Raw genomic sequence first — 26921 nt, forward strand, 5'->3', positions numbered from 1 at the left:
CTGAAATGCAAGTGAGTGAAATGCATCCTGTATGCCACAATGACTGGAGTCTACTTGGAATAGCCCGTGGGCAACCCCGAGAGCTGCACTGTTGGGGTGCAGGCCTAGGTTTCCACTATGAAGACAAGACATTACCTAGCACAAAGCCTGAAAAAAGGACTGGATCTTGTCTCGAATTAGTGAGCTGGAGAATCCTGAAAATTACTTTTTAAATCAAATGTTTTTTGAGGTGTGTGAAGTCATACTGACTGAAATGTTTTGCAGAGTTTCCTACAGTACTACAAAGAAAACATTTTAAAATGTACGTTCCCCTTCCCTACTGTAAAACACAGATAAAAGTTTACCTTGCACACAATCTCCAGCCCGTATGAATTCTCACCACGACTGGAAGCACCTCCAATTTTCTCCACTCTGTTGATTACACCTAAAGATGCATCTAGGACAAAAGGAGGGTCCTGTAGACAGTTGAAATTTGTGAGTTTAAAAAGGGGAGGGGGGAAAATATCCCCAGCTCCTGCTCCCTTATACCTATATTCCCAAACCTACAGCTATGATTCACACAGAATTAGTCTCAAAGAACACCTAGATCTAAAGATTGAATACCCAACGAAAACATAGTTTCAAAAGCTTACCCGTTCCATGCTTTTAAAATACAGTCTATAATTGGTAACAGTAAGGGTTCCTCTGATTGCTCCAGTGAAGGGGCAGATGTAAGTAACATCCTTAGCTTAAAAGAAAGAAAAAAAAAAAGCTGTTAATTACATAGTTAATTTATGGAAGTAAAATTATGACAGCAACAATATTTGGGAGCTCTACTTTCCAGATCACAAAATGAAAACAAGCTTAATCTGGGGTTCTGTCTCAGAGCTAACATGCAAGTTTCACGTCTGTGGAGAAGATAAGTGTTTGGGTATAAACTGAACTCCAGGCAAGTACCATCACCTAGAATCCTACATCTGTGTGGAACTGCTACCCCTGTAAAAAAAGCCAGTATTCAGCTGCAAACTGTTTATTCTTACTGAGCACTGCATTGTCAATACCTGAGAACACCATGCACAAAAAGAGGAGATGATTCCTACCTGGATACATACATTTGAAGCTGACAACAATTTGCTTAAAAGCTAAGGATCATCAGCAAGCTGGTTTGTGCCACCAAGGACAGGAGAAGGCAGTTCTCCTACATGCAGCTTTTAGGATGCTTGGGTCCTTCTGCACACCCTTGCACGCAGAGTCAGCCCCGGGATGAAGGCCCTCATGCTAAAAGCTAGCAGAGCTACAGCAATTTCCAGCAGCCATGAATCTGTATAGCACCCAACTGCTGGTGATTTTAAGTCTGAAGTCAGCGATCAAGTTACTCTGCAACAATTCAATTATTTTTGAGCCTGAGTGATGGTGACTCAAAACAGCCCTCTTCTTAAAAGGCCCCAAACATTTCTCACTTGTTCCAGCAACAAGCAAGAAATACTGCTGGTTTTCCACACCAAACACCTCCCCTAACTGCCCTCTGTTTTACATCAATTAAAAATGCTAACATTTAAGTCATTTCCTTAAGCTGCTGTCACCCAGCAGTGACCCCTCACGTCTTCAGCCACTGAAGCAGTTGGCTGGCTGTGCTGTGGCAATAGTTTATGCTATTACCGACAAGTAATGACACCCCTCAAACACACAGAGATCCTTTCAGGAAACTCACTGACCAGAGTTGCCAGATCCATGGAAAAACTCCCTGGACCATCTTAATAACCTTAAGCCTCCAAACCCTATGGGATCCATTTTGCAAGGGCTGTGTGGAGTCAGCTCACTTGCCATTCAGGTGACAACCACCACGCCCATGAGGCATGAGACTACTGGGGTGTCAGGATGGGGATCTGAATTTCTTCTACCTTTATCCCATAAGATTTAGCCAGGAAGGCGGGAGGAAGAGAGACTGCCTTACTCCAGGGCACTGGCAACTCATAACTAAATCATCTTCATGTCAGCTCTGCATCTGCATAAGTCTTCACTGACTCTCGAAATTTGGATAGGGAGAGGGATCCTTCAATTACCAGGAGTGAGTAATTCAGAGCAAAATATTAGCACAGAATTTTTGATTAAAAATAAATAAAATATATCTATATAAACACATACTAGAAATTTCATTATTTATTTATTTAAAATTACATGCATTTGTTCAAAGGACAATTAAACAGAAAAATGCTGCTAGCCAGTTCTAATTAAACCAAGTGTTTCATTATTGGCTGATTATTAATCACTTTTTTTTAAAGACTAGTTTGACAGAGGTTTGAAAGCAGACTCATGAAGCATAATAAGAGTGAGGGCAGCCTGCCTGTTTTTTCCACTAGAGTTCCCCTTATTCAAAATGTAATTTCAAAATGTTTAAAAAAATAAAACAAAATTTACTAATAATAGAAGTGTGCATTTACATCTGAAAAGGAACAGGATTTCTAGGTAAAGAGAAAAGGTGCTAGAAAAATGTTTTCCAGGTAAGGAATCCCAGGCATGATCTCAAACGCTGGCCTTGCCAGCTTGTAAGCCACATCACCTTTCACATTTGCATTTTATTAGCTTGGTTTCCTAAGGAAACAATTTTATTTAATTACACTGCAAATGTACACATGTACCTACACACATGGCTTGTCTGACCTTAACCCTACCATGGTTGTATGATTTCAGCAGTCTCCATCTGATAAATAGGGATCTCTAAGGCATTAAAATGCTTCACTGTTTGTGAGAACGGATGCCAGGTATAACAGGCTGTAGGCTGTACTAGTGCTGCTACCAATGGGAAGTCTAATAAGCTCAGTCTTTGGTAGATATAAGAGAATCCATATGGGACAAAGATACTGGAAACCAGGATTTACTAATTCCCCTGCTTATAGAATTCCTGTCTTTTATAGGGCAAATCTTACCCTAAATTATTGAGTTGGCTGAAATAATTTTTCTTCCCTTTCCTGTAAAATACAAAGAGAATTACATTTGCCCTTCTTGACACCTTCAACGGGAAATAATTACTGCTGAGGAGTAATAAAAACTTTTTTGCTACCTTTAACATCTTGCTGGACCAAGCAGCTGCTGTCTGGCCTACTCCAAAAGCTACCCACTCTTACAGACTTCCATGGCTCATCACATCATTTGCCAACAGATAAAACACTGGTAACTGATCTCTTAAACCAGGAACCTTTCAAAATACAGACTTGTTAGAGCCAACTGTGCCTGTGGAGTGAGTCAGAAGTCAGTCTGCAGTACATAGTTGGAGTATGCATTCAGAGTCCTTAGGAAAGGAGTAGAGAAAAGGATTGGGTATTGAGGTAGGTTGTGGGTTTTTTTAACTTGTTTTTTTGGTGAAGTATTTTCAGTTTTGTTTTATGTTTTTTTTTATTCTTAGGACTGAAGTTGCATTCTTCCATATACATCATTTTAAGAGGAAGGCAACATGTTAATCTAGTGAATGCAAAGTCTTTCACAGAAAATTAATCAAGAGGCTTACTCAAACTTTCAGACTGGAGTGCATCATTAAACCTGGTGCATGTTAGAATGTCTGGATTAAAAAAAAAAAAAAATGCTCCATCCCCATATCACAGCAAGTTCCCTGCAACAGCACTGTATCCTCTCCTGCAGCCTGTAAGATAAATTCAACACACAGTTGTGCTGTGTCAACCTAAGAAGTTACCCTGTGGCAAGCACAACTTGAAACAGTTGAGCTATGTCCTTTCAGGAGGCACCAAATACAAAGCTGCACAACCTACCTCATCAGTCATGCTAAGATATGTTGAATTGCCTACTATTCGCTACATGCTAAAAGAAGACATATAGTTACCTTGGCTCATGTGATGAACAATAATTTGATGAATTAAACAACCTGATCACGGTTCTCAAAACATCAGCCATTTGCTATTGTTGGTCAATGACCACCAAGATATTCTTCTCTATGGTTATTCTACCTCATCAGCAAACAATATAGAATTTCCTCTTCACATACCCATGTCTTTAATGGTTTCTCCTGGTAGCAAAGGTGGCTCTTCCATTTCAGCCAATTTATTAGTCTCTCTTAGAACCTTGACAAAAGATAGAGAAAGAAATTCATTATGTGTTCTTAAACCAAGAAGTTTACTTACCTGCAATGGGTCAACAACAAAGATCTTGAGGTACTGCCTAGTGTCTCAGCCTCTGAAAGGTCAACAAAAAGCACGTGAGAGACCTCAGTGCAGTCCTCGAGCGTACCACTGGGCCACGTAGGAGTGTTTAAAGCGAGGATGTCTGTGATGGAGAAGCTGTGCAAAGCAGGCTCTGTGCTTTGGCAGCACACTTCCCAGGTGGCTGCCTTTCATGCTCCAACCTTCTCTTCCACAGCCCATCATCACAAGTCAAACTCCCTAGAAGCTACATACAGAGCCAAAGGCATCAGTTCCTTCCCTGATCAACTGTTACCATGATACTATTGACTGTTAAGTAGAGTAATTCCTAGTTTACACTGAGGAAAGTTAAAAGGGACACTTTGCCACACCACTGTCTTCAGTGAGGGTCCAACAACTGCATAAATCCTGACTTGGCTCAGTAGTAGTGACTTGTTACAAAGGTTATATTTTGATAGGCATGTATACGAGGTACAATTTTGATTTTTTTTTTTTTTTCTGGCTGCCATATGACCCCTCATCCACTTTCCTTTCAATTAAAATTATACCACAGGGCATTACTTTTCACAGATGTGATTGCATTTACACAAGGGTTTTCACAAGAACAGCTGCTATCATGAGCAGATGGACATTTTAGGAAAGCAGAGCTGTAACTGCGAAAGCATAACCTGAGGTCTGAACCTATGGCAAGAACTAGGGGAGAAGAGCATACGTAAATGACCAAGATTAAGGCTAAGTCTGTGTGGCCAAATGCAGATGGATTTAATCATATTGTTCATGCCTTGAACTGACCACATGATTACCACCACAGCAGCACAGCATTTGCTCAACCTAGTAACACAGACAGAGAGCAGGTAGGTTAATCCAGACTCTGCCTCATGCTGTAGCAACCACAAGACTTCGGGTTTAAAGTTGGCGTGCATCCCACCTGGTGGAGATAGGCGAAGAAAGCTCACGTCTGCTCAGAGCTGAACATGCATACTTGCCCAAAATGTTTTCTTTATCTTAATGCAAAGAGAAAGAATTGTTTTAATTTGATATCAGGAAATCCCTGTTCAAAGACATGGCCTAAAGTGTCACTCCAGAACCTGACACGTCTGTGGTCAACTTTCATGTAAGATCAAGACAGAGGGAGAGCCTTGGGGAAGAAAAATTCTCTAAACTATGCAAAAAATGAAAACAAAAACCAAAGAAACCCCATGCCACAATAAGAGCACGTTCCAGCATTTTCACACAACAGACTGACGTATAGATGAAAAGATTAACAAGATCAAAGCCTTCCTGAGAACAAGATGTACATTTTAAAAAATGCATTAAAAGACTCTTTAAAAAAAAAAAAAAAAAAGGAAAGTAAGGCAAGTACAGTCCTGGCTTCCTACCAGGAACCTCACAACTGCCCCTACTTAGGCCAGATCTTACAAGGGAGGCTGCCAGAGCAGCTGGGCTGGGGTCTACAGGATGGGTAAAGGGAGATCGCACTGGCAGCAACTTACAGGAAAGCTTCTCCTCCCCCACATCAGCAATACCAGTAAAAACAAGGTTTTGCTGCTATAACTAGCAGAAGTCTATGCTGAGGACTTCTTGTCAGCACATCTGTGTTGGCCAAAGATCACACATCCCATCAAAGCTCTGACTGACAGCCTCCCTGACAAAAGCCTGTGATGTAGACCCACTCTCAACTCCCGTGTGTTGACTTTTATGCTTGAGTAACAGCCTTGAAATTAGCAGGATAACATCTGGATTATGGTAAATGAAACAAAGGCTTCTGGCTAATTAGTCCATACATGGTGGTCATCTTTGTGGCCTTTTATCTTGGAAGGACATTAGTGAAAATACACTCTGCGTTCAGGACACAATCAAAACTTCTCTGAGAAGGTCAGTACCCCAAATGGGTAGCAGCTGCTGCTAGGATCACTTCAGTCAACAGCTGGACTCACTGCTCTCCTGCAGATGTCAGGAGGAGCACATCCAGAGTTAAACATTTAGGGGACAGGGTTATATCTTAAGCCAAAGCAAATATGAGGTAAGATACATAGAAAGCATTCAGTCTGACAAGCAGCTGCAGTGATCACTAGGTGGGCAGTGCTCAGGTGGCTTTTACACTGTGCTGCAGGTGGGGAAGAGGAGGAGAGAAGAGGCAAGGTATGAAAGGCAAAGACCTCCATGTCAACACCATTCTGGAAAGACAAGGTTGAAAGCTTTTTCAGTTTAAAAACTGGCTCTTCTAAGTTTAATAAAATCCATCTGCTCACTCGCACTCTACGAAATGGGGAGTCCCCAGAGGAAATGTTTAGCAATCCAAACCTGGGCTCACTTCAACACAGGGCAGCACAGGGATGGCCCCCTGGAAGCACAGCACTTCAAGGTCGACAGTTTCTGCCCCGTTACCTCTACCACCCCTGTCCCCTTGACCCCTTGCCCCCCCGTTTTTGTTTTGGTTTTGGTTTGTGTTTTTTTTTTGTTGTTGTTTTTTGTTTTGGTTTGTTTTTTTTTGTTTGTTTGGTTTTTTTGTTTTATTATTATTATTTATTTTTTTATTTATTTTTGGTACAGAGTTGAGGATTAAACTAATTTTCACCATCCTCGAGCTGACCTCAGCCACATGACCTACCTCAGGTGACATAGCACTGACTGCCTCTGTGATGATCTCAAAGTTGCTGCAAGCACATCCCGCCCTGGATAACAGTCACCCTTCCCGAGAGGCTGAGACAGACATGATCAGAAAGCCCAGGATAAACACTTCTCTGGTGTGCCGGTCTTTGCAGTATCTGCCCAGCCCTAGACCTTGAACAAGCCTCCTAGTTGGAATGTGAACACTTGAAAGCCGTCCTGGCAGGAACCAAGAAATGAATGGTAGGCATTTTCCTGAAATCCACCCCCATGAATGGCTCCTTAAAATTGATTCGGAGAAATGCAATCTGTGTGTAGCTGACAATGCAGACAGCTGGCACAGGAGAAGACATCTGGGACAGCACTAAAGGACAGAGGGTGGCAGGAGGGAAGAAAAGTGGGTGGATAAGGAAAAAGGAGTTTTGGAAACAGATCAAGGGTGAAGAATGGGATGGAACAACGCACATGGAGCTCTGGGAATATGCAAGCAGCATAGATGGACCCTCTACCCCTTATATGACTAAGGAGATGACATGAAAATCCCTTCTATATTACTGCCAACCTCCCCTCCTCCCCCAAATCAAAAAATGATTCATTAAACTGTGAGAAAAAGCTGTTTTTGTACATTAGCCTATTTTCAAGACTCTAAAAATAACACCCCTGGGACCAGATTTAGTCCTCTGCAAATCTTGCAAAATGAAATTAAGAGCTCCAGTGAGGCAAGAAAGCGGGCAGGGGAACCAGGGATGCGGCTGCAGCAGCCCAGCTGCAGGAGAGTGACGGCTGGCTACTGATGCATTAACGCTATTGAGGCAGGTACCATATGCATCTGTAATTGAAATGTTCCACCTCTATGTGCTTCAGGTTTTTCAATTGTTCAGTAGGAACAAAAACAAAGAGTGCTTAGAGATCTGCAATGAAGGCTGCAGTCAGAGCTGGGCAGATTCAGCATTACTTAGGAATAGGACCACGCTGACGTAGAGTCACACAGTGGCCGTCTCTGTCACAACCATCACTAAGATGGTTTATGGAAGAAACAAATACAACCACCAAAAATCAGTAGACTACTTTGCCTTGCATCTAAGCCAAACAAGGTCTTCGTTACCTTTTCCCCACAAAATGTTATGCTTGGTAACTGAATCTCTGGGGGAACGAAGAGCTTAGTTACACACCAGAATAGCTGTTATTTCTGCCTTCTTTTACCAAGTAACATCATCAATCCATTCCACCCGTCAGCAGTGCTCTCTCTAAATAAAGCAGTGCTCTGGGATGCTGAGCACAGGAGTACCCTACCACCTAAACACAAGTCCTGCCTCAGCTCAGAGAGGGTGTGAGGACTTCATGCCACCACCTACCTTTGTTCTCTGCTCAAGCAGTGACTTGGCAGAACAAACCCACACTTGCAACATTTAACAACTGCTTCTTTTACTCCAGGATCCCACCTTGTGTTAGCTCCAGCCCACTTACCCATGACTGAAGGTGCAGAGCTCTCTCATGCCCTCCCATCTACAGCACCCAAGGCATAGAAACCCTGACGCTGTACGGTTGACACAACCTCCAGATCTCAGCAACAAAACAATCATCATCTTTGCTTGCATGTATGGGGTCAGGGAAAGAGGTTTAGATCCTGCTAAAAAGGTAAGACTGCTCCCTGCCTTATCCCTTACCTCTTCATACTGCGATTCAGGGTACTGCAGTTCTGCTAAGCCTCTCCAACCACGTGTTCACACTGCCTCCTAACACAGCAGCCAGCATGCTGCTCCAAAAATCCCTCTCCCGATTGATATCCCCACACGACTCATGCACATAGATCATCCCAAGTGGCTACAGCCAACTCAGGGTGGTGCAGTTATGTTGCACCCTAAGTACGGGGTCTCAGAGGCCCGTGCATCGTTGAACACTGCTCCAGAAGGACCTGAGAGGGTGCATGAAACTCTGTATTCAGGGTTTGCTTTTGCCTGTGAACAAATCAACTGATAGGATTTCCTCTTGTATTGCCTGTGAGGCATTTGTCTATCAGTGGAGCTGCACAGCCAGGATGACAACACAGGTCCTGCACTGGCTGAGGCCGAGCCAGGATTGCCTCCTCCCACCCAACCTGCCAGTGCTGTAATTGCCCCCGTTCTAGTTCAGTCAAGATGCCTGGGTTCACTTAATGACTTTTTAATGGCTGTTCTTCCATAACCTGGATCATATTGCCAGAACTAGCTTAGGGTGTGACTGCATGAGTGAAGGTATGTAAACCCAGAAGGAGGGAGGGAGAGCAGCTGGGACTGACTAGGGACAGTAACTTTGTCCCTGGATGGAGACATCTGCAGCACAAGCCCCCAGATAACAAAGATGCGTGAAGAGAGCCCTCGAGGCCCCTCCTAGATGTTTTCCAGTTATTCTCTTCTACTTTCTCCTGAATATTTGAGTCCTAAAAAGCACAAAGGTCAGTTTTTTTGGCTTCATGCATGTTAAGGGGAGACTACAGGTTTGTGTTGCCAAATTGCTGTGTAGGAGTTTTCCCAGGTCTGCACAGATTCTTCTATCCCGAATCACAATCAAAGTGAACAAAATGAATCTTTTTTTGATTTAAACAAAATTAAAACGTACCCTTTTTGTGATTCCCGCCCCCCGAGTTAATCGTTCCTTGGTAACCTCCTACACACTCCAAATAATTTTGAACATTTTGAACAGCTTTGTTATGCATAAAGCCACAGCACTGGTGTGGCATGTCCAACCCGACACCATGACCACCTTTGCTCCTGCGCTATTCCTTTCCCCAAACCCATGTCTATACCACCTATTGAAAAGACAAGCTCTCCAGGCTCAGGGCTGCTTTTGTTCCAGCCACATGCAGTCCTGTTCTGTGTTTCCTACAGCAGGAAGCCGGTCTCTTAACTGGTCCCTTGACATAAACATATATAACCTGTCTGTACAAACATCATACATACACACACGGAATTCATTTCCATCTGCAGCCCTGAACTCACAGGTTTGGCACATCTACCTTGTGAGCATGCACTGGTCAGCAGCAACAGGCAGGAGGATATAAGCTGCAGGAACAAGAACGTGCGTGTGCAAGAATATACAAATAGAATTAGTAGATTTTAAAAATATGTAGCTTTTCAAATTATGGGTGAAATATGGATTTGAAACTCAACAGCCAAGTCAAAGGTTTTTATCTCCTACAGGAAAATATCTGTCTAGTGCTTCACATTTTAATGGACTACCTGGGAATATTCTGCTTGTAGTTAACATATCTAAACTTTCCTCCCACCCCTTTTTTTTAAATGTCCTTCAAGGACTGGCACATCATTAAATGCTCTCCTGAATCAGCACTCCTGCCACTCTGCAGGCAGGGTAATCAGTGAACTGCAGGAATATCCATTTCATCTAAAACTGGAGATCTACATCTGAGCTGGTCACCCTAGGTGAACTGTACAGTCAGTGGAAAGCAACACACCTAGGCAATTCACCTTTAGGATGAGTGCCTTTCCACCGAAGGCTGAGAACTAGCATGACTCCAATGCAGATCTGGTAGGGTGAATCCCACCTCTGGTGCTTCACTGTGGCCAGTCAACGCCCAATCTCCTGGACATCCTGATACAACTGAGTAGTCACAGCCTGTACTTTCCAGAGTGGCCTGAACTTAGTGCAGAGAGGCAGCAGGAGATGAGCCAGGCCAGATCCAAAAACTGCATGAACTTCATTAAAACAGGCATGAGTCCAAAGCTTGTAGGATAGGTCTTATTAGATGAGTTACCAGAGACAGCTTTTGGGTCAGAGCTGGCTCCTTTCTGCTGTCTTAGAGAACCACATGATGGGAATCAGCCCTCCTGCAAAAGTTTAGCCATAGGATTATTTTTACATACTCGATTTTTTTTTTAATTTATTTTCTTTGTAAACCAAGAACAAAACATATACGCTTATGTAACCACTGTTTTTCTCCTTCCAAATGACTTTTGGTGGTCTCAGACCATGTTCACTGATTCCTTCCCCTAAATTGCTCTACCTCTTCACCCCTTTCCTCTTTCATGGCGGTCACCATAGAAGTCAACCAACAAAGGACAGTGCCACTATGGCAGGTGTATCAAGATTTACTGTTACCCCAGTGATGGTCTAAAAACATCTGAAACAAAACAAATACAGAAGCTTTTTCCATTCACCTTAGAAGAAAACCATGGAGGTCTAATTCTGTCCAGCTGCCATTGACAGAAGCTGCAGAACTGACATGAGTATGTGCAAAATCCAGATCCATGTGCTTATTTAGGATAATTTGTCATAGGTGCATTGGTTTCTTCTCTAAATGAAACATTTTTTACAACAAGAAAAAGGGCACATTTTTTTCTAGCATTTTGCTGCTAAGATGCTTCTTTCTTCTTAATGCTCAATTAGAAGGACCACAAACAGTAGCCATGCTTACTTGACAAATCCTCCTGTAGACTGCAAAAACTGTACTATTTCTAAGAGATTTTCAGCTGCCATTTATGGCTATTTCAAGTGTACTTTGAGAAGATTTACGTGCTATGGTTTCTACTGGAAATGCAATAAAAGATAAATTGAGCAAGTAAATGGACTTTGTTGATTATTTTCGAATCATTAAGAATACCACAGCTGAACGACTACGGGAAAGAATAGCAGTATCTCTGCATGACTGAGGCACCAGGACTTTTCTGAGGATTATGACCACATGGATTGAAAAACTATGTTCGAGACATTCAGACCAGCAAGACATTAATTGTAAGGAAATGCTTTGTGTCTTATTCTTTTGAGATATTAGAAATTCAAAGGGGGAAAGACAAAGCACCATGGACACATGGATCATTTCATAATAGTACACTGAGAACCAGATATACTGTCCAAAGAACACAACAAGCCCATTCAGCTCCTAAGAGAGTACTTAGACAAAGAAGGCTTCCTAGCTTGGTTAAAAAACAACACAAGAGGCATTTAAGTTAACAGTAAAATGTTCTGACAACCAACCATCTATTACACTGCTCTAAAGACAATAATCATGTACTATGTACACTGTAACTGTCTTTCAACTACGCTTTCCTGACACAACTGAAAAAACAGAACACAAACTGTGATCTCCACCTGCCATATATATTTTGAGAAAGTATATAACGGCTTGAGAAATCACTTGTATACTTACCACTGTCTTGAAAAATCTTTAAAAAGTAGCTGAAAATTAGTGTATTAAAAAAAAAAAACAAAACAAAACACAACAACAATACAATCACCAGGGTAATATAAAGGAGCTCCTCTGCAGGAAGAAATAGCCACCATGCAGTGTTTCCCTGGGGTTTTCTGCTTTTTTTCCACGATGCCCTTCTCCACTCAGACCAGAATGTCCAGTGATGAAGAACAGCGTCTTTGGGCTGGTAAATCTCCTGGGCCCTCGCTGCACAAGTACAAGCCAAGGCTTAGAAGCTCAAAGGAACACATTGTTGAAGGCCACTTATTCAACCATGGCTGGCTTGTCTCTTCAAGTTTGTATGGCTTGGTGCCTCAAGACAATTCTCTCATTAGGCTCCGACAGAAAGTCGTCATTGACTCAACACAGCAACGCTCCCTGGCACAGAAGGTTGCAGATATTATCTATTCAGACAAGTCCAACATTTTTTAATACAGAACCTTCTTCAGTGCCAAGGATTCCACATATGTCTCAAACGACAGCGGCTCTGTTCTCCACTGGCTGCTCAAAAATGTTGAACAGCACATTAGCCTGACTCTATCCTTTCTTTATTTTTAATGAATTTTGTTTAGCAAACAACTTATATGGGAAAATAGATTAAAATTTTAAAGAAAGCATTAAACTAGTTCAGTGAAGTTCGTATCATCGGTCTTAAGTAACAGAAAAAGACTCTGACCAAAGACAGAGTTATAAATTCTACCAGCTAAAATAAGTCACAGAAAAATGTCTCCGTTACCAAGAATTTCACTTTCCAGTTTAGTGCTATGTAAGATAAGGATTCAAGGTACAAGTAATTATATATTTACAATGAGTAAATAATCATACAGAGGGGAATGAAGATGTTTCATTCCGTGCAAAAACATCTACAGAAAATCAAATCTTGGCAGGTACTACATGCAGTCACAAATCCTTATGCTCCTTTTAAATACCATGCTTGTTCATTCCTGTCTGATTTGTGTTTCAATCTACAAAACTAGAACTATAGGTGGGGAAAGAAAGGGGGGAAAAAAGCCACCTCTTACCTAGTTTTACTCAGCAAAAGGAGAATTCTCGCACTTTGTAGCTAGGAGAAATACAGGAGCCAATTAGGAAGAGCTGAAAATATTTTTGAGGAACATATGAAGGCCATTTGCTTATTCTCCTTAGTTTTCCATTCCTAATAGATGGCAATTATAAATGCGTCCAGAGATTTCTTTCACTGTGCATTACTTCATATTCAAACATTCCTCTATATCTCTATATAAGTAAAACTTCTATCTAAGAAATCTTACCAACGCTTACTGTCTTTTCTCTCTTCTAACTGGAGAAGCACTTAGGGAGTATTATTTCCATGGAAAGCAGACAGAAAACTGACTGCATCTGGCTTTTCCCCCCCATCTAATTTGCATGAAATCAATATTTTGCAACCCAGAGGTTGGCTACTCTGTGTTTTTGTTTCCTTGAAAGGGAGAGATGCAGAAAGGGACTTACTGGAAAGAGGTGCAGGGAGGGGACCAAGATTTTCCATCTCTTAGGACAGTTTAGAAAGAAAAAGATTGTAATTCTCATGAACCATCCAGCGTTTACGGTCATAGAAACTGGAGTCCTAGAAAAACATGGCAACAGCACGGTCTAAATTCCAGTCTCTTACAGGGCTGTCCTGGAATGACCACATTTATGGACAAGAGCATCATTCATTCTCCAGAACCAGTCCTTTGTGCCTTTGTTCATCTACAGCTTAACACTCCAAAGAAGAAGGGAACCCCGTTTCCCACAGGCATAGACACGCAAGACACGCATGGCCAAAATCAGAATTCCAAGATAGTTAAAACATTTTTCCCCCCAAAGATTTTCCTACTTCTTGTCTGCTGTTCTTTAAGTCGCTCTACTTGATACCTTTGATAATGTAAAGCATTGCCTGCTCTTGGACTTGGCCCTGATTCCACCCCTGTCTGCAAACAGACCTATGGAAATACTACATGCAGATCAGGTAAGGACTACTTCTGCCTGCAGAGCTTCTACTCCTGTACACCCACAAAAACATGAGGTGCAGCTCTGTGTGAGAATATAGCTGAGCCCAAAGTGATGACACAGAGGAATACGTATGGTCAAGTCTTCACAAAGTGACAGTAAAAAGATGAACTGTTTATTTAATTTCACTGCTGTATCACCAGTTCACATCTAGACAAGTCTTTTGTGACCACAGGTCAATTATCTTCACCATCTGGTGCCTTGTGCAATATGGTTTGTAATTTAATAGCAGTCACAGTCCAGTGCACTGGGAAGGAAAGCTCACACCACAGAAGACATCTTTGCAATTGCTGTGAACTAATCTTCTTACAGGCAGCCCCATGCAAAGAGTCAAGGGCCAGTCTGAAACAGGAATACTTATCACCATGTATCGTTAAGGAAGGGATGGAGCCGACCGGCAAGACAGAGAGTCTTCAACAACGCTGGAGGTGCTTAGGCGGAGATTTCTTCCCATGATTTAGTGCTTCATTCACTAACTGAAAAGTCCCTTAAAAGTAAAACTAAAAAAAATTGCTTAAATGAGTGCTTAAAGTTTAAAAAGTTCTACCACTCTCTAAACCCAGCTCTTGTTGAACATGTGTTACACATAACCGAAGCCTGACACACTTCCTGCATTGGCAGGGAGATAGCAATGGAAAAGCTCACTGAGGCTCATTTTAGTGATTTACAGCAAAGGATGGGGCGGGGGGGTGGAAATCACATCTTTCTTCAATATGTTTTTCTACTAACAATATACATGTTCTACATAAAACTAGTCTAAGCCACTTTGCACTAAAGCTAGCATAAAATAACACAAAGGTGGCAAAGTCAGTGACTGGCGTTTTGGTTAATCCTGCCCAACACCACCTGAGGGACAAGATTTACGTCTATTTTAGAGGTCTACATCTGGAGAAATTTCCCTGAACTCTCTCCATAGTCAGAGGAGAAACACAGTAGGTTTTCAAATGAGACAAAACTGAATCTCTACTGGAGCAGAACTGAAGCTGGGATCCCCTCTGAGAAATCAGTTGTTGCCCCTCAAATAATGTTCACAATAACCTGCAGCAAGGACTTCTCCAACTCAGCTACAATACGTCCTCACCTAGCATAGGCATTTCCTTAAAGCTGAGATAAATCAGATCATAAACTACCTATTTCTCTCCATCAACTACAAAGGAATTGTGGCTGCCTAGCTTGAATGCAGACTTGCTCAAACAGATTTCATCCAGGAAACCTAAGGAGACAGCGACGGCATCCATTTACTGTCTTGGAAGGAGAAGACTCCTTCGGATACCTTTCGTCATGCAACAGTTATGTATCTTACAAAAGAAAACACATGGGCTTGTCTACAGTCTCCAACCATACACACAATGGATAACAAATTAAGATTATGCAAGCAACATTGTTTCTTTCCTTTTCTAACCTCTGAGTCCGGGGCATGCTACGATAATGTTCCTGCATCTCATATATAAACCAATTGCAAATCCACTGATTCCTCGTATATTAAAAGAGAAAATTATTATGGAGGGAGCAAACAATCATGGAGGATGGGACACATGCTTTTACAATATTTTGCTTGACCTCAGAGGAATATCAGGAACTGGGGATCTTACTGCTGCCCTCAAAGGCGAGACAAGTAGCAACACCAATAACAAAGATTTGAACCACTTCTTCTGAAGGCTGCACAACTAAGCAGGTGACACACGGGTCTGCTGTACTGGTTTCCTCTGTCCACAGAATGGACTAGAAGCAAGAAGTAACATAAGAAAGCCCACAAATGAGTTTCCATCATCTGGTTCAGGCTTTCACTGTATACAATCCAAAACCAAGCACAATGGACCTTAAATTTTCAGGCAAAGGTACTGTTCTTAAGGGAAGTGGCAGCAGGCTCCACTGGCCCTATCCACTGCTTCCCAACCGCAGATGGAAAGGATCCAACCCTCTCATGAGAGCTACTCCAAAGCTCTGAATGAGGTAAACTTCAGGCATTATCCTATCAATCAAAAGCTACTTCAAAATGAAAGTCCCTACTGATAAAAGCTAGAGCATTAATAAGAAGACTTCAGAGAAGTACTATAAAATGCACAGATATGTCTGTCCATAGGCGCAGGAGAAAATACCACCTATAGGATTTAGGAGCAAGAATCTCACTCTAATAACCACCAAGTTCCCAGATCTGTAAAAGATATTTATGCACCTCAATCCCTTCAACTCTGGGGTGTTTTTAAAATCTCATCCCAAATTACAAAGTATCTATGAATATCCAGCTCGTTTTCACTTCCAACTACTTTTAATGAATTCTGTTCTTGCCTGATCTATAACTTACGTTAAAACTTATGGCAGTGTATTTGCTAAAAATTCCCTCAAAAAGTACACTCCCTAAATCAATTCTAAACAGCTTCAGATTTGAGACCAGGAAGGTGGTCGAGGGGAGAACCTAAAAGTGCTTTGTTGTTTTTCTGTTGGGTTTGGTTTTTTCCTCCTACAAAGCTAACTGAAGCAGCCAAAAGTTATTTAGAGTTAGTTTATGAAGTGAAAATTCTATAAATTGTAGTGGAAAGGCAATTTAATCTCAGTTCCAGATACTGAAATGCTCAATATACATTAAAAAAAAAAAAAACAAAAAAAAAACCCAAAAAAAACAAAACCCCCATAAAGGTTATTATTAAATACATTGGAGAAAGAGTTAGGAAAAATACTGCACGTGCATTCAGTAGGAATCCCCAGTGGTTGTCTCATTTACCTCATTACTCACACGCGTGCACACACACAGAGTGTTAATTGCACTCCAAAAGAAAACTGCAGGCCCAGACTGCAAGAAATGATGTGGGTCCTTCCCCTGGTTCCCTCCTCGTGAGGGACACCTACTATTCTTCTAAAAATTCCCCACAGAAAAAGAGCGTGCTAATTGTAGCTATCACAAAGTGTTTTTCCATCATCACAGAAATTTAATTCCTAAATTTGAATCAATGCACACGCAGAAGCAGCGACCAAGTAGAGGTAGGAGTGAAGATGGATTCATGTAGCAATTCATTCTAGCAGGGAAAATTTAAATACATGTCAAGAGCATAACCCCATAATAGGCAGATCCACTTCAAAATTTTTAAAAGCTGATTTTCAGCATCTTAAAGATAACTGATGCAACACCTTCCTGTGAGAACACCATGTAGCCCAGGCACTTGACTCCCATATCACCGAGTTACCACAAAATCCATTAGTTCCCACTTCAGGACTTATTCTCTTACATTTTTCCAGGAACAACATGGGGCTTCTTTTTGTCCTCTGAAGTAATAAGGTACTTAGTGCAAATCTCAGTACTGGTTAAGACTTGGGAGTTTGTGCTGTCTTGTGCCAATCAAAGCTGCACAAGACACTCAGGGATGTAAGGAGAGGACTAGAACAGGAAAAGTGCTCATGCCACTGTATCAGCTAATCGTATGACCTCATCTGCAATATCAAAGGCAAAGCCACATCTCAGATCAAAGAAAACAGTAAGAACAATCTCTCACAGAACTGACTTTAAAAAAACGACTTGCAGAACTGTCATATGACAGAGATGTTAATTCAGAGAAAACTGGACAAAGAATGATGAGGCCAGAGAGAAGATGTCTGTTCTCCTCTCAAGACCTGAAAGAAATCAGTGTTAGCTGATCACCACTCATAATAAATCTGCCATTTAGGACCTAGCGCTAGGCTCCAAGATCAAGCCCAGGGAGCAAACAGTAATGCACTAGCACCGACAGTGACTGATTTGAGGACAAGTTGTGGGACTGCAGTTGCACTGGCAATACCAACACAAGAGGCTGTCTATAGGTAGAGGACAGATCTTCATCCCACCTCCCAGGCTTGTTCTCCAGCATCAGACACACTCAGGAATGAAGAGAGAAATGGTTAATGCATGAATTCCTCTAGGAGAGATAAAGTAAACCTGTGCTAGTGGAAACTATCCCTTTCTCCCTGTACCCTAATACAAGTAGGACCATGGGAATACATTTTCTCTAGGTCTGCTTACCACTGACAAGCAGTCACTCAAGTGTAAAAGCAAGAACCAGCTTTATGCCTACACAGAACTGCATCGCAGCCACTCACACCACCTCTGCAAGAACAAGCTCTAGGTGAAGCACAGCAGGCTTATGCTGAATTCAAGCCCCACAGAGCTGATGCAGGTTAAGAGCAAGAAGTGTTTTGCCAGCAGAGGTATGTGCTTACACTTGGCCTGCAGTGTCTTTATTCTAACGAAGTAATTATCTGCTTTACTATCTCTCCTTAAACACTATTCTAAAATGAAATGGAAGCAGCAGTTGTTCCAACCATGGCAGAATTTTAGTTTGCTTAGAAATGAAAAAAAAAAGAAAAAAAAAATCACTCTGCAAATCATGGAACTGCAGCACAGCAAGGAAGTATGGGCTTCTAATGGCCTCCAGTAAATAACACATACTCATCTTCCTCCTGAAAAATCTATCATGCAGTTAAGTGAACATTCTTCTGTGAACACTGGTTTCGACTGCTCATGTGTACAGACGCCCTGTTGGATGGGGAACCCGACAAGCCCAGGAGGGCTGGAATCCCCATCCAGACAGCTTACAATTCACACAGGTAAGGTGACAAAAGGGGGGAAAGTCACAAGACCCAATGAAGGTCAAAAGGAAAATATGTTAAGCCAACTTAACCACCAGGAAGGAAAGACAACCTCTACTCTAGAAAAGAAATGTTGCTTTGTTCTCTACTTCTAAAGGTAATCCCCAAGTGTCACAAAAACTGTGAAAAGGCAGTTGAGTTGTGCATCAGAACTGGAAAAATAAACTCACTTATGTAAACTTCAGTAAAAAAATAAATAAGAAAATAAAATAAGTTTGCATAGTATTACAAAAAATAATTACACAAACAGTTACAGGCATAGCTGTATTTGCAATCTTACGTGTATTCATATCAATGAATCACTTAGCCTCATCCTAAAAACTATGTTTTCTGTATGCTGGAGTAACTGAACACCCCAATTTCACAGGGGAATAACTTCAGACATATCACAAACTTCTTTACCCAGGCATGTTCTGAAGATTACATTTTGTATCCATAGGTAAAAGATGTAAACTATCATTAGATTACACACAAACTACTGATTAATTTTCAAATCCTGGCTTAATAATGGCTAATAAGCTGCCTTTAGAAAGAAACATTCATGTTGTTGCCACTTATGAACAGGTGGACTTTCTGCTATTAATTATGGACTAGTGAGACAACACTCACGGGACAAAAAAATATCATGATTGTCAGAGAAATTATTGCATTTAGAGGGTTTAATGCAATTTTACTGTGTTTAGATTTTACAAAGATTCTCAACCACAGCTCAGAAATGCTAAACGTCACTACTAGAATGTACCAATACCAATGGTTTTATACTCAGGAACATTTTCTTAAAGTAAACGTGTATCAGCAAACCCCTTGGTTTCATAAGAGAAATGTATAGATAGCTTTGAAAACTCCTGTGGCACTGAAATAGAACTTTGAATTTATAATTAACTAATTGAATAACAGACTTAAAAGAGTCTTGTTTGGACCTTTTTATGTCAGAGCAATTTCTTGTGACAGAAGATTATTTTTATCAGCTTGGAGATAGCAATCTTTCTCTGAAAGAAGATACTTCCAAGGACTCAGTGTTTACAAACAAGCAGGAGTTCTCAAAAGAGAATGTCTCATATATATACACGCAACAGGAAAAAAAGGATATACAACTGGCAGGTTGACCATTTCACTTACTTAAAGCACTTAAAAGAAAATGAAGAAAATGGAGTTCCTTTGAAAATTCATCTCCAAGTATGGGTTGCAGAGTCAGCTTTTTGAAGATTAAACAACTTTATAAAGTAGGAAAGAATATGGTAGACATTAAATTTCAATGTCACTGGTTTGACTTTGGGTCCTTTCATTCTTTGGCTACATAAAATTTGGCATCATAATTAAAAGCTGACATCATTTTACCATACCCAAACTCAAAGGAGCAAGAAATGTCCTCTGAAGGAGGACACAATACATACGTATTTGTTTCTTTTTTAAGACAAAACATACATACCCTTAAATCTGGAGAGAAGTTGTCTGCTGAGGTGGAGACCGAGTCGGACGATATAGCAGAAGCAGATTTGGTGTGAGCAGAATGGTCTGAGTGAGAAGTGGAAGCGCTATAAAGAGAAACACCACAGTGTATCAAAACCATGCTCAAGAATGCTCAAAAGCTGGCAAGTACAGCCACTCGCCTACAGTCATATATTAGGCATTTTTCACTATTTCCACCCTTTCCATTCTCAGTTATTCAGCCCTCAGCAGTGGTTTAAGAGAACCTGTTTTACTCGCCGTTGCCAGAGATTACCAAAGCGCACACAATTCATTACCAAATCTCAGCTCAGACTGAGCCAACATTATCATGATCACAGAGTTGATCAAATCCTAAATCACAGAAACTAAAGGCCTCCATTTCAGGCTTTCAGATGGGAAATATTAGTGTGCTGCAAGGGGATGAAAACAGACAGACTCCTGAACGCGTGCCAGCACAACTCTAACCGCAGCTTTACAGTGGTGGAAGAAACTCAGAAGAAAAACTCTTTCCATCACACATAACTTTCCTCCTTCAGGTATAAGTACAAACCTCAGGAGAATTAAAAAGACTCTCTCAGCATACCTCTCTGGTGATACAAAGTGTGATTTGCTAAACAGCAAAGCAAAACAGTTATTTTATTTTTCTAGACAGTTTTTCTAGTACAGCTGTAAGCAATTAAAATAAGCTTATTTTATAGCATTTTTATGCTGCGACCTCTCCTACAACCATAATTGCTTAGAATTAGCATTTGATAATAATGCTCTTAAAACCCCAGATGACTGTAAAGAAAGTACTCCCTGAAGCCACAGTACAGTAGTGAACACTACCTGTGCCAATTAATTCCTGCACTCTTACTGACCCCAGAAAGGTTTTACCTGGGTATAAAGACACTTAAGGATCAGCCATCAGGCTTGCAAGCCTAGACTTGGCCGAAGCAGAATGCCAGCAGGAGTATTACCACTACTACTTGTATTAGTTAGACATGTAACAACCTAGAAACAGCGGTATCTGAGCTTCCAAAGGGCCTGGAGACCTGTTAATTGTCTGAAAATTGTTTTGCTGCTGGTAAACAGCCACCAAAAGGCCAAAATGTTCCATTTTTCTTTCTGTTCTTTGGAGTCTGGCAAAGTATTGCACAGACAGTGTTAAAAACATGAAGGACTACAGCAAAATTGGCCTCCTGCTGGGAGTTAGTCCTTTGTCTCCAAGGATTAAGGAGTATTGGCAACTCTCTCATCCTTCGAGGTAGAAACTTAGAAATGGAATCTTTGGGAACAGTAAAAAATTATTTAAAATAAATTATACCGGTGTGCCAATCAAACAGCACAATTCCACTGAATGCATCTGTTGTACATGGTTCAAGAGCTGATCACTCAGCTTTCCAACTTGATCAAATTTTGTGGTGTTGTCAGGTAAACTCATGTCATTTCAGATGGGGCAGTGGCACTTGTACACACAACACTGCTCGCACTGCAGCAGCCCCAGCATTTCCATCCCAAGCAGAAAATAATCTTACACTAAAATAACAAGGACTGAATCTGCAAAGCCTCCTGTTCTTATGGATCAAAGGGCCTCACACATACACTGAATTTATGTACAGTTTCACATTACAACAAAATTGATATAAAGTGTATGCTGCTGCTGAATGGGCTGCTCATGCTCCCCTCTCTTCCTCCTCCTCTCAACCTGGGCTGCACGCTGCTGACATCTCCATTGTGCTGAACAAACATCACAGGATGCACAGTTCAATTTGCTGATCTGCCAGGACAGTAAACTATTAATAAACATGAAGAGAATCTTCTGTTGGATAACAGGGCTGACTGGATTAATTACATGGCCATATAAATCATCTGATGCAGCACACAGAGAGGGAGGGAATCTGTATCTGGAGATGATGAGGAAGGTTGAGAGCACTTCTGCGCACAGCAGCCTGCAGGCATGCTAAATTAGGCTTAGCACTAAACCACATTTTTACATTGCTTTACTTAAATGAGCTCAGACCCCTGGATGCGTCCCCTTGAAACTCCTTTCAGGCTGGTTTCTGCATGGTCAGCCTTCATCTTACAAGCGTTCACCCTTGTGTTTGCAATAGTTTAATTAATTTGATTTTTAAAAAAAGGGGGGGAGGAGGAGAAATCACAATTTAACCTTTGCACAAAGCAGTGCCAGTTTATTGTACCATGAGGAAATGGTACTTAATCAAAGAAGAGCAAGCAGATACTGTAAATGCCTTTATCACTGGGTGACAACTCTGACTCCTGTCCCTGGGTTCCCACCATGCCTTCTCCCATGCTGGCTCCAGCCGGGGGAGCCAGAGGCTCAGAGTAAGCCTCCAAAAGCCATGCCTTCTAGCTCCCTCCCCTTTCAGGACCCAGAACTTTGTGTATTTAAATGCATTTCACGGGTCAGCAACTCTGCTGAGTTTACATGTCATTTACATGTCACAGGTGTAAATAACTAAGCAAGGGGCACACCAGCAGCTAACCTGGCCCGTGTGCACCACACTGGACAGCTTACTCACCAAGCAACCATCACTAAATCACTGAGCAGAGTAACATTTATTAGGAGAAGCATTTGCATTGAGAATTTCACATCCTTTTGTCACAGAAAAGGGAGCAGGAAAGGCTGGAAAGGTTTAATGGAGTGTGCTAGTCTCTGTCCTTATGCTAGGACAAGCTACACCCACACAACTCCTGAGACTTGTCTGTCTAACCTGCTCTTTACAGCTCCCAGGGAGGGACAATGCTAACAAAAGGATCAAAATTTCACCAGTTTTCCTGCTCATCCAACTTGTCTATGCTCATACATTCCCAGTGTCTGCCTAGTACACAAGCAGCAATTATCTAATTATTGTAGACCAAAAATTTTTATGAAATCAATTAATTTCACCTCGGCAGGCTAAGCGGCAAACTGCTTTATGCAGGGGGGGAGGAAAAAATATATATATATAACCAGACCATAATCCACAGCATGTCTGAGCTGTGAAAGTGTTTTGTGTTTGTTGATCACGCCTGGCTTCAAATGGGTTTTAATGAAGGAAAGCATTTGCATTTTAGAAGTGGATTTTCAAAAGCTCCCTGCACCAGTGTCCCTCTGCTCATGCAGAAACCACCAGTGAAGCCTCCCTCCAGCAACAGCAGCGTGAGCTTTTGGGAAGTGCCGCCTGCACACAGAGAGAACAATACTGCTTGGATTATGCAGCTCTGCACAGTATGCATAGGTTGCATATGTTTGGCTCGCTGCCTCTGTTCTCCTCATCCATCATTTATAGGGAGCTGAGATGGAACGAAGGAGCAGACAACCGAAACGCCGCTGGCTTGAGGCTTCCTCCTCTTATCGTTGTCAGGCAGTTGCACAGCTCCAGCTCTGCTGCTTAGCAAACTAATTAACATGATGTCCCTGCATGCATATGAGAAGTTTATTAGCTTCAGTGGTTTAGTCAATCTCAAGCTCTCCTCTACTGCCAATGAAAAAGGAAAGATGCTCAAAACCATGCAGTTTCCTCTGCCTCTGGGTGGGGGAGAGCAGGCGGGCATCCTGGGGCTGACACACAAACTCAGAGTGAGGAGAGCAGAGCTCCCTCCACGCTTTGCCACCAGCCCTTCTGCATCATTTCGGGCAAATCATTTACTCCGGCTTCTGTACATTATCCCAGAGTTTGCCAATGTAGTTTAAACTGTCTTGTTCAGTAATTTTGGCAGCATGACAGGGTACTTCTGGTATCAGACTAAAATGCTGAGGACCCCACCGAGGATGTTCTGTTCTCACAGGGACATATCCCCAAGAGCAGTGTTTCACCAGTAAGACAACACAGAGCAAACCTGAGGGATGGCATGGGCATAGCAGTCAGACATAACTTCTGGGTTTGAGGGCACCTGACAAACACTTGAGAACACAGGTAGGTTTGGCCAGACTTCAGCAAGGGTTAAAAAAAAAAAAAAAAAAAAAATCACTGGAGCTGCACCAATCACTGCTAGCTGAAGGTCTGGTTCAATACAACTTAATAAACATGCAAAATGATGATCATATCTCTGAAACTCATTAAGGTTCTAGGAAACAACATACACTCAGGTTCACAAAATACTCTGAGCTCTTCCTACAGAAAAGAAAGTGAGTGCAGATGTTCCTGTGAGGAACCTGTGAAGACCAAGGACCTCCTGGAGCATTTATCTTCCCATGCTTCAGGCCCAGGCAGCTCTACACCATCCTTGCTGATGGATGTCTGTGTTAAGTGCCAAAAGAGACCCCTACAACAGTTCAAAAGCACCTTCAGGGAAAGCACCTTACTCCTGTTACTGCCATCCCCATTTCTCCTCCCTCCCTCCCCACGAAGAAGCAGGAAACAGTTTTAGGATGCAATTAACATTGATCTGTGTCTTTCATCTTAGTAATTATTTTTATTATTTAAATGTGTTTCTTATGGCCAGATTTTGAATGATAAATGAGTCCAAATGAGAGCTGTCGGCACAATGGTCTTGTACAGTATCTGCACACAGTATTAACCCCTTGGCTATATGGAATACATATATGCAACTAATAAAAGAATTACAATGGAAACCAAGCACAATGACTCAACTCCTGATAAAGTGTACATTGTTATTATTAGGACTATCCCACAACATGCCAGGTAGTTTTCAAACATAATTCAGACTCAGACAGATGCCCTCTGGTGATTCTTGTTCAGGCAATTGAAAGGTATTACTGCATCCGCAGCAGAATTGAAGGTATGCCAGTGTGCTTAGCTTAAACTGTCAACAAAGATGTAAAGAAGCTGCAAACAGAAGTGTCTGAGAGACACAAACTTATCCTGTTAAACTATGAAGGTGAAGGGGAAATATTTGGGGGGAAAGCAGCGATAAAATCTTAAGCCACTTCAAAAAGTATCATTAAATGGAATCTGCTAAAAATATGATGGATAAGAAAGCCAAGGAAAAGAAATAGAAACTTGTAGTTGCCACTTGTTTTGCCAACTGTTACATAAAGAGTTTGACTATGAAGTTATTGTTTTCGCAGTGTAGAGAAGCAACAGTTTTCCCTGGAAGGAGAAAGCACAAGTACAGCTTCTGAATAGGGCAATCTGACCTCATGAGGGTCTGAACACAACACAGTGAGCTCAGGTCAGGTAGAAGATAAGCACGAAGATGCAAGGGAAGTGTCAGAATCAAACTGTGAAGCCCCACAGCTTTAACCTGATGCAGAAAATACACCATTTACACAGGTCTGAGTTCTCCTCCCTGTATCCTTACCCCTATTGTAGGGAATTTAATACAACATTCTTTGTAATCCAAACCCAGGATATTTTACTTCCCCATCTCCACACTCCAGACGAAAGAAAAACTCTTCGGGGATCTCTACAAAGAACTTTCTGTGAATATCAGGCCTAAGGATGATGATGCTATACAACCTCTCCTCTAAGGCCATGTGACCGAAGAAGAAAGTCACTACAACCAATTTCATATATCACATAAAACTTCACAACAATTTCTGGCAAAACTTGAGACAAAGGTCATGACATTAATAAGAGGAGTGATCTGGCTAAACCACCCCAGCTTGTAATTGCTGAGAATGGTTATTTCAGAGCAAGTTCTTGGAGACATGACTCGTTCTGTTCAGCAAGGACATCAAAAACATACATATCTATTCCTTCTGCTATACTTCTGTTCAGCAAGAACATAAAAATTACACACAGATACACCTTCCCGAAGATAAGAAACGATCTTGTGCAGAAAGGGACTGGGTACGATGAGTGTGGGGAGACACTGGAACAAGTTGCCCAGAGAAGCTGTGGATGCCACGTCTGTGGAAGGGTTCAAGGCCAGGTTGGATGGGGCTTTGAGCAACCTGGTCTGGTGGAAGGTGTCCCTGCCTGTGGCAGGGGGGTTGGACTAGATCACCTTTGAAGGTACCTTCCAATCCAAACCATTCTATGATTCTATGGGTAGCAACTCCCCAAGAAACAATTGTTTATTCTTGAAGACACTTGTTCAGACTTTGCAAACTAGGGAAAGAGACCTTTGTCTTGCTTCAGAATAAGATACTGGCTCAAAAAAAAATAAAAATCAAAGAAACCAAACCCAGAGACAAAAAAGGAAAAATAAAAATAAAAATAAAAAAAAAATTCAAGTTCTGATTCCTAGAGCTCCCCTTCTAAATCCCTGAGTGGGAACCTGTGTATGCGTTTAACACCCAGAACTTTGCAAAAAACTGATGGGACAGGAGGGAAACACACCTCTAGAAAATATGCCATTTTTATTTACAGAACATGCATAATGCTCAAGGACACCTATTTTTTTCGTACCAATGTCTTCAAATACTAACCTGGCTCACTCCTATAAATAACACAACCAAAATACAGTCAGTGATGATAAAGTCACCTCTCCAGCACCATCTTTATGGATATTCCTTCCCTGCCAGTACAAGTAACTGCTTCATTGCTTGCAAAGGTGTGCCAATTACTCAGACAGTAACTGGCATGAGCTGCTCACACCATTTCTTCTGTATCAAACTGAATGTTTTGTTTCAATAGCCACTGAACTGACATGGAAAACAGGTGATAAAATGCACCACTGAGCAACAGAGTTTCAAACGCAGAGGTCATAAATGACAAAAACACTGCAGAGGGCAAATTTCCATTTCCTCTCTTCCTGTTTTTTTTTTAAGTTTCTCATTATGTACATTCCTAAAATTAATCAAGGTGAAAACTGCAAATTAATGATGACTAGTGGCAAATACAACTTAATTTGGAAGCTTCAGATGCCAAGAGAGCGAGATCCAATTGGTTCAAGTTTACAGCAGGGTCATGAATAGGAGAACCTGCAGCACTTGGGCACTTCTCTTAAAAGTATAATGATGCAGAGCTCTCCCCACTCACTTCCCAAATTCAAGCCAACAACCCTCACTCCTCAATACTTTCAACGTT

The 26921-nt window shown here is 41.6% G+C and overlaps 1 protein-coding gene across 3 annotated transcripts in view; it reads right to left on the minus strand.

Moving 5' to 3' along the window:
- MTMR2 (myotubularin related protein 2) overlaps positions 1-26921 on the minus strand; it is a 64679-nt gene that overhangs the window by 22975 nt on the left and 14783 nt on the right. For 2 of the 3 annotated variants that reach the window (XM_042792608.1, XM_032990876.2), the window contains exons 2-5: positions 19982-20087; positions 3977-4052; positions 633-727; positions 345-455 (exon numbers count right to left, since the gene is read on the minus strand). In XM_042792608.1, the coding sequence (XP_042648542.1) occupies positions 345-455; positions 633-727; positions 3977-4052; positions 19982-20087 (388 nt within the window). Of the gene's footprint in view, positions 1-344; positions 456-632; positions 728-3976; positions 4053-12947; positions 12967-19981; positions 20088-26921 lie in introns of those variants that run through there. The other variant, XM_032990878.2, reaches the window with a different exon arrangement.

This window comes from Tyto alba, unplaced genomic scaffold, assembly GCF_018691265.1.
Source record: "Tyto alba isolate M040663 unplaced genomic scaffold, T.alba_DEE_v4.0 Super-Scaffold_2, whole genome shotgun sequence".
Taxonomy (NCBI): domain Eukaryota; kingdom Metazoa; phylum Chordata; class Aves; order Strigiformes; family Tytonidae; genus Tyto; species Tyto alba.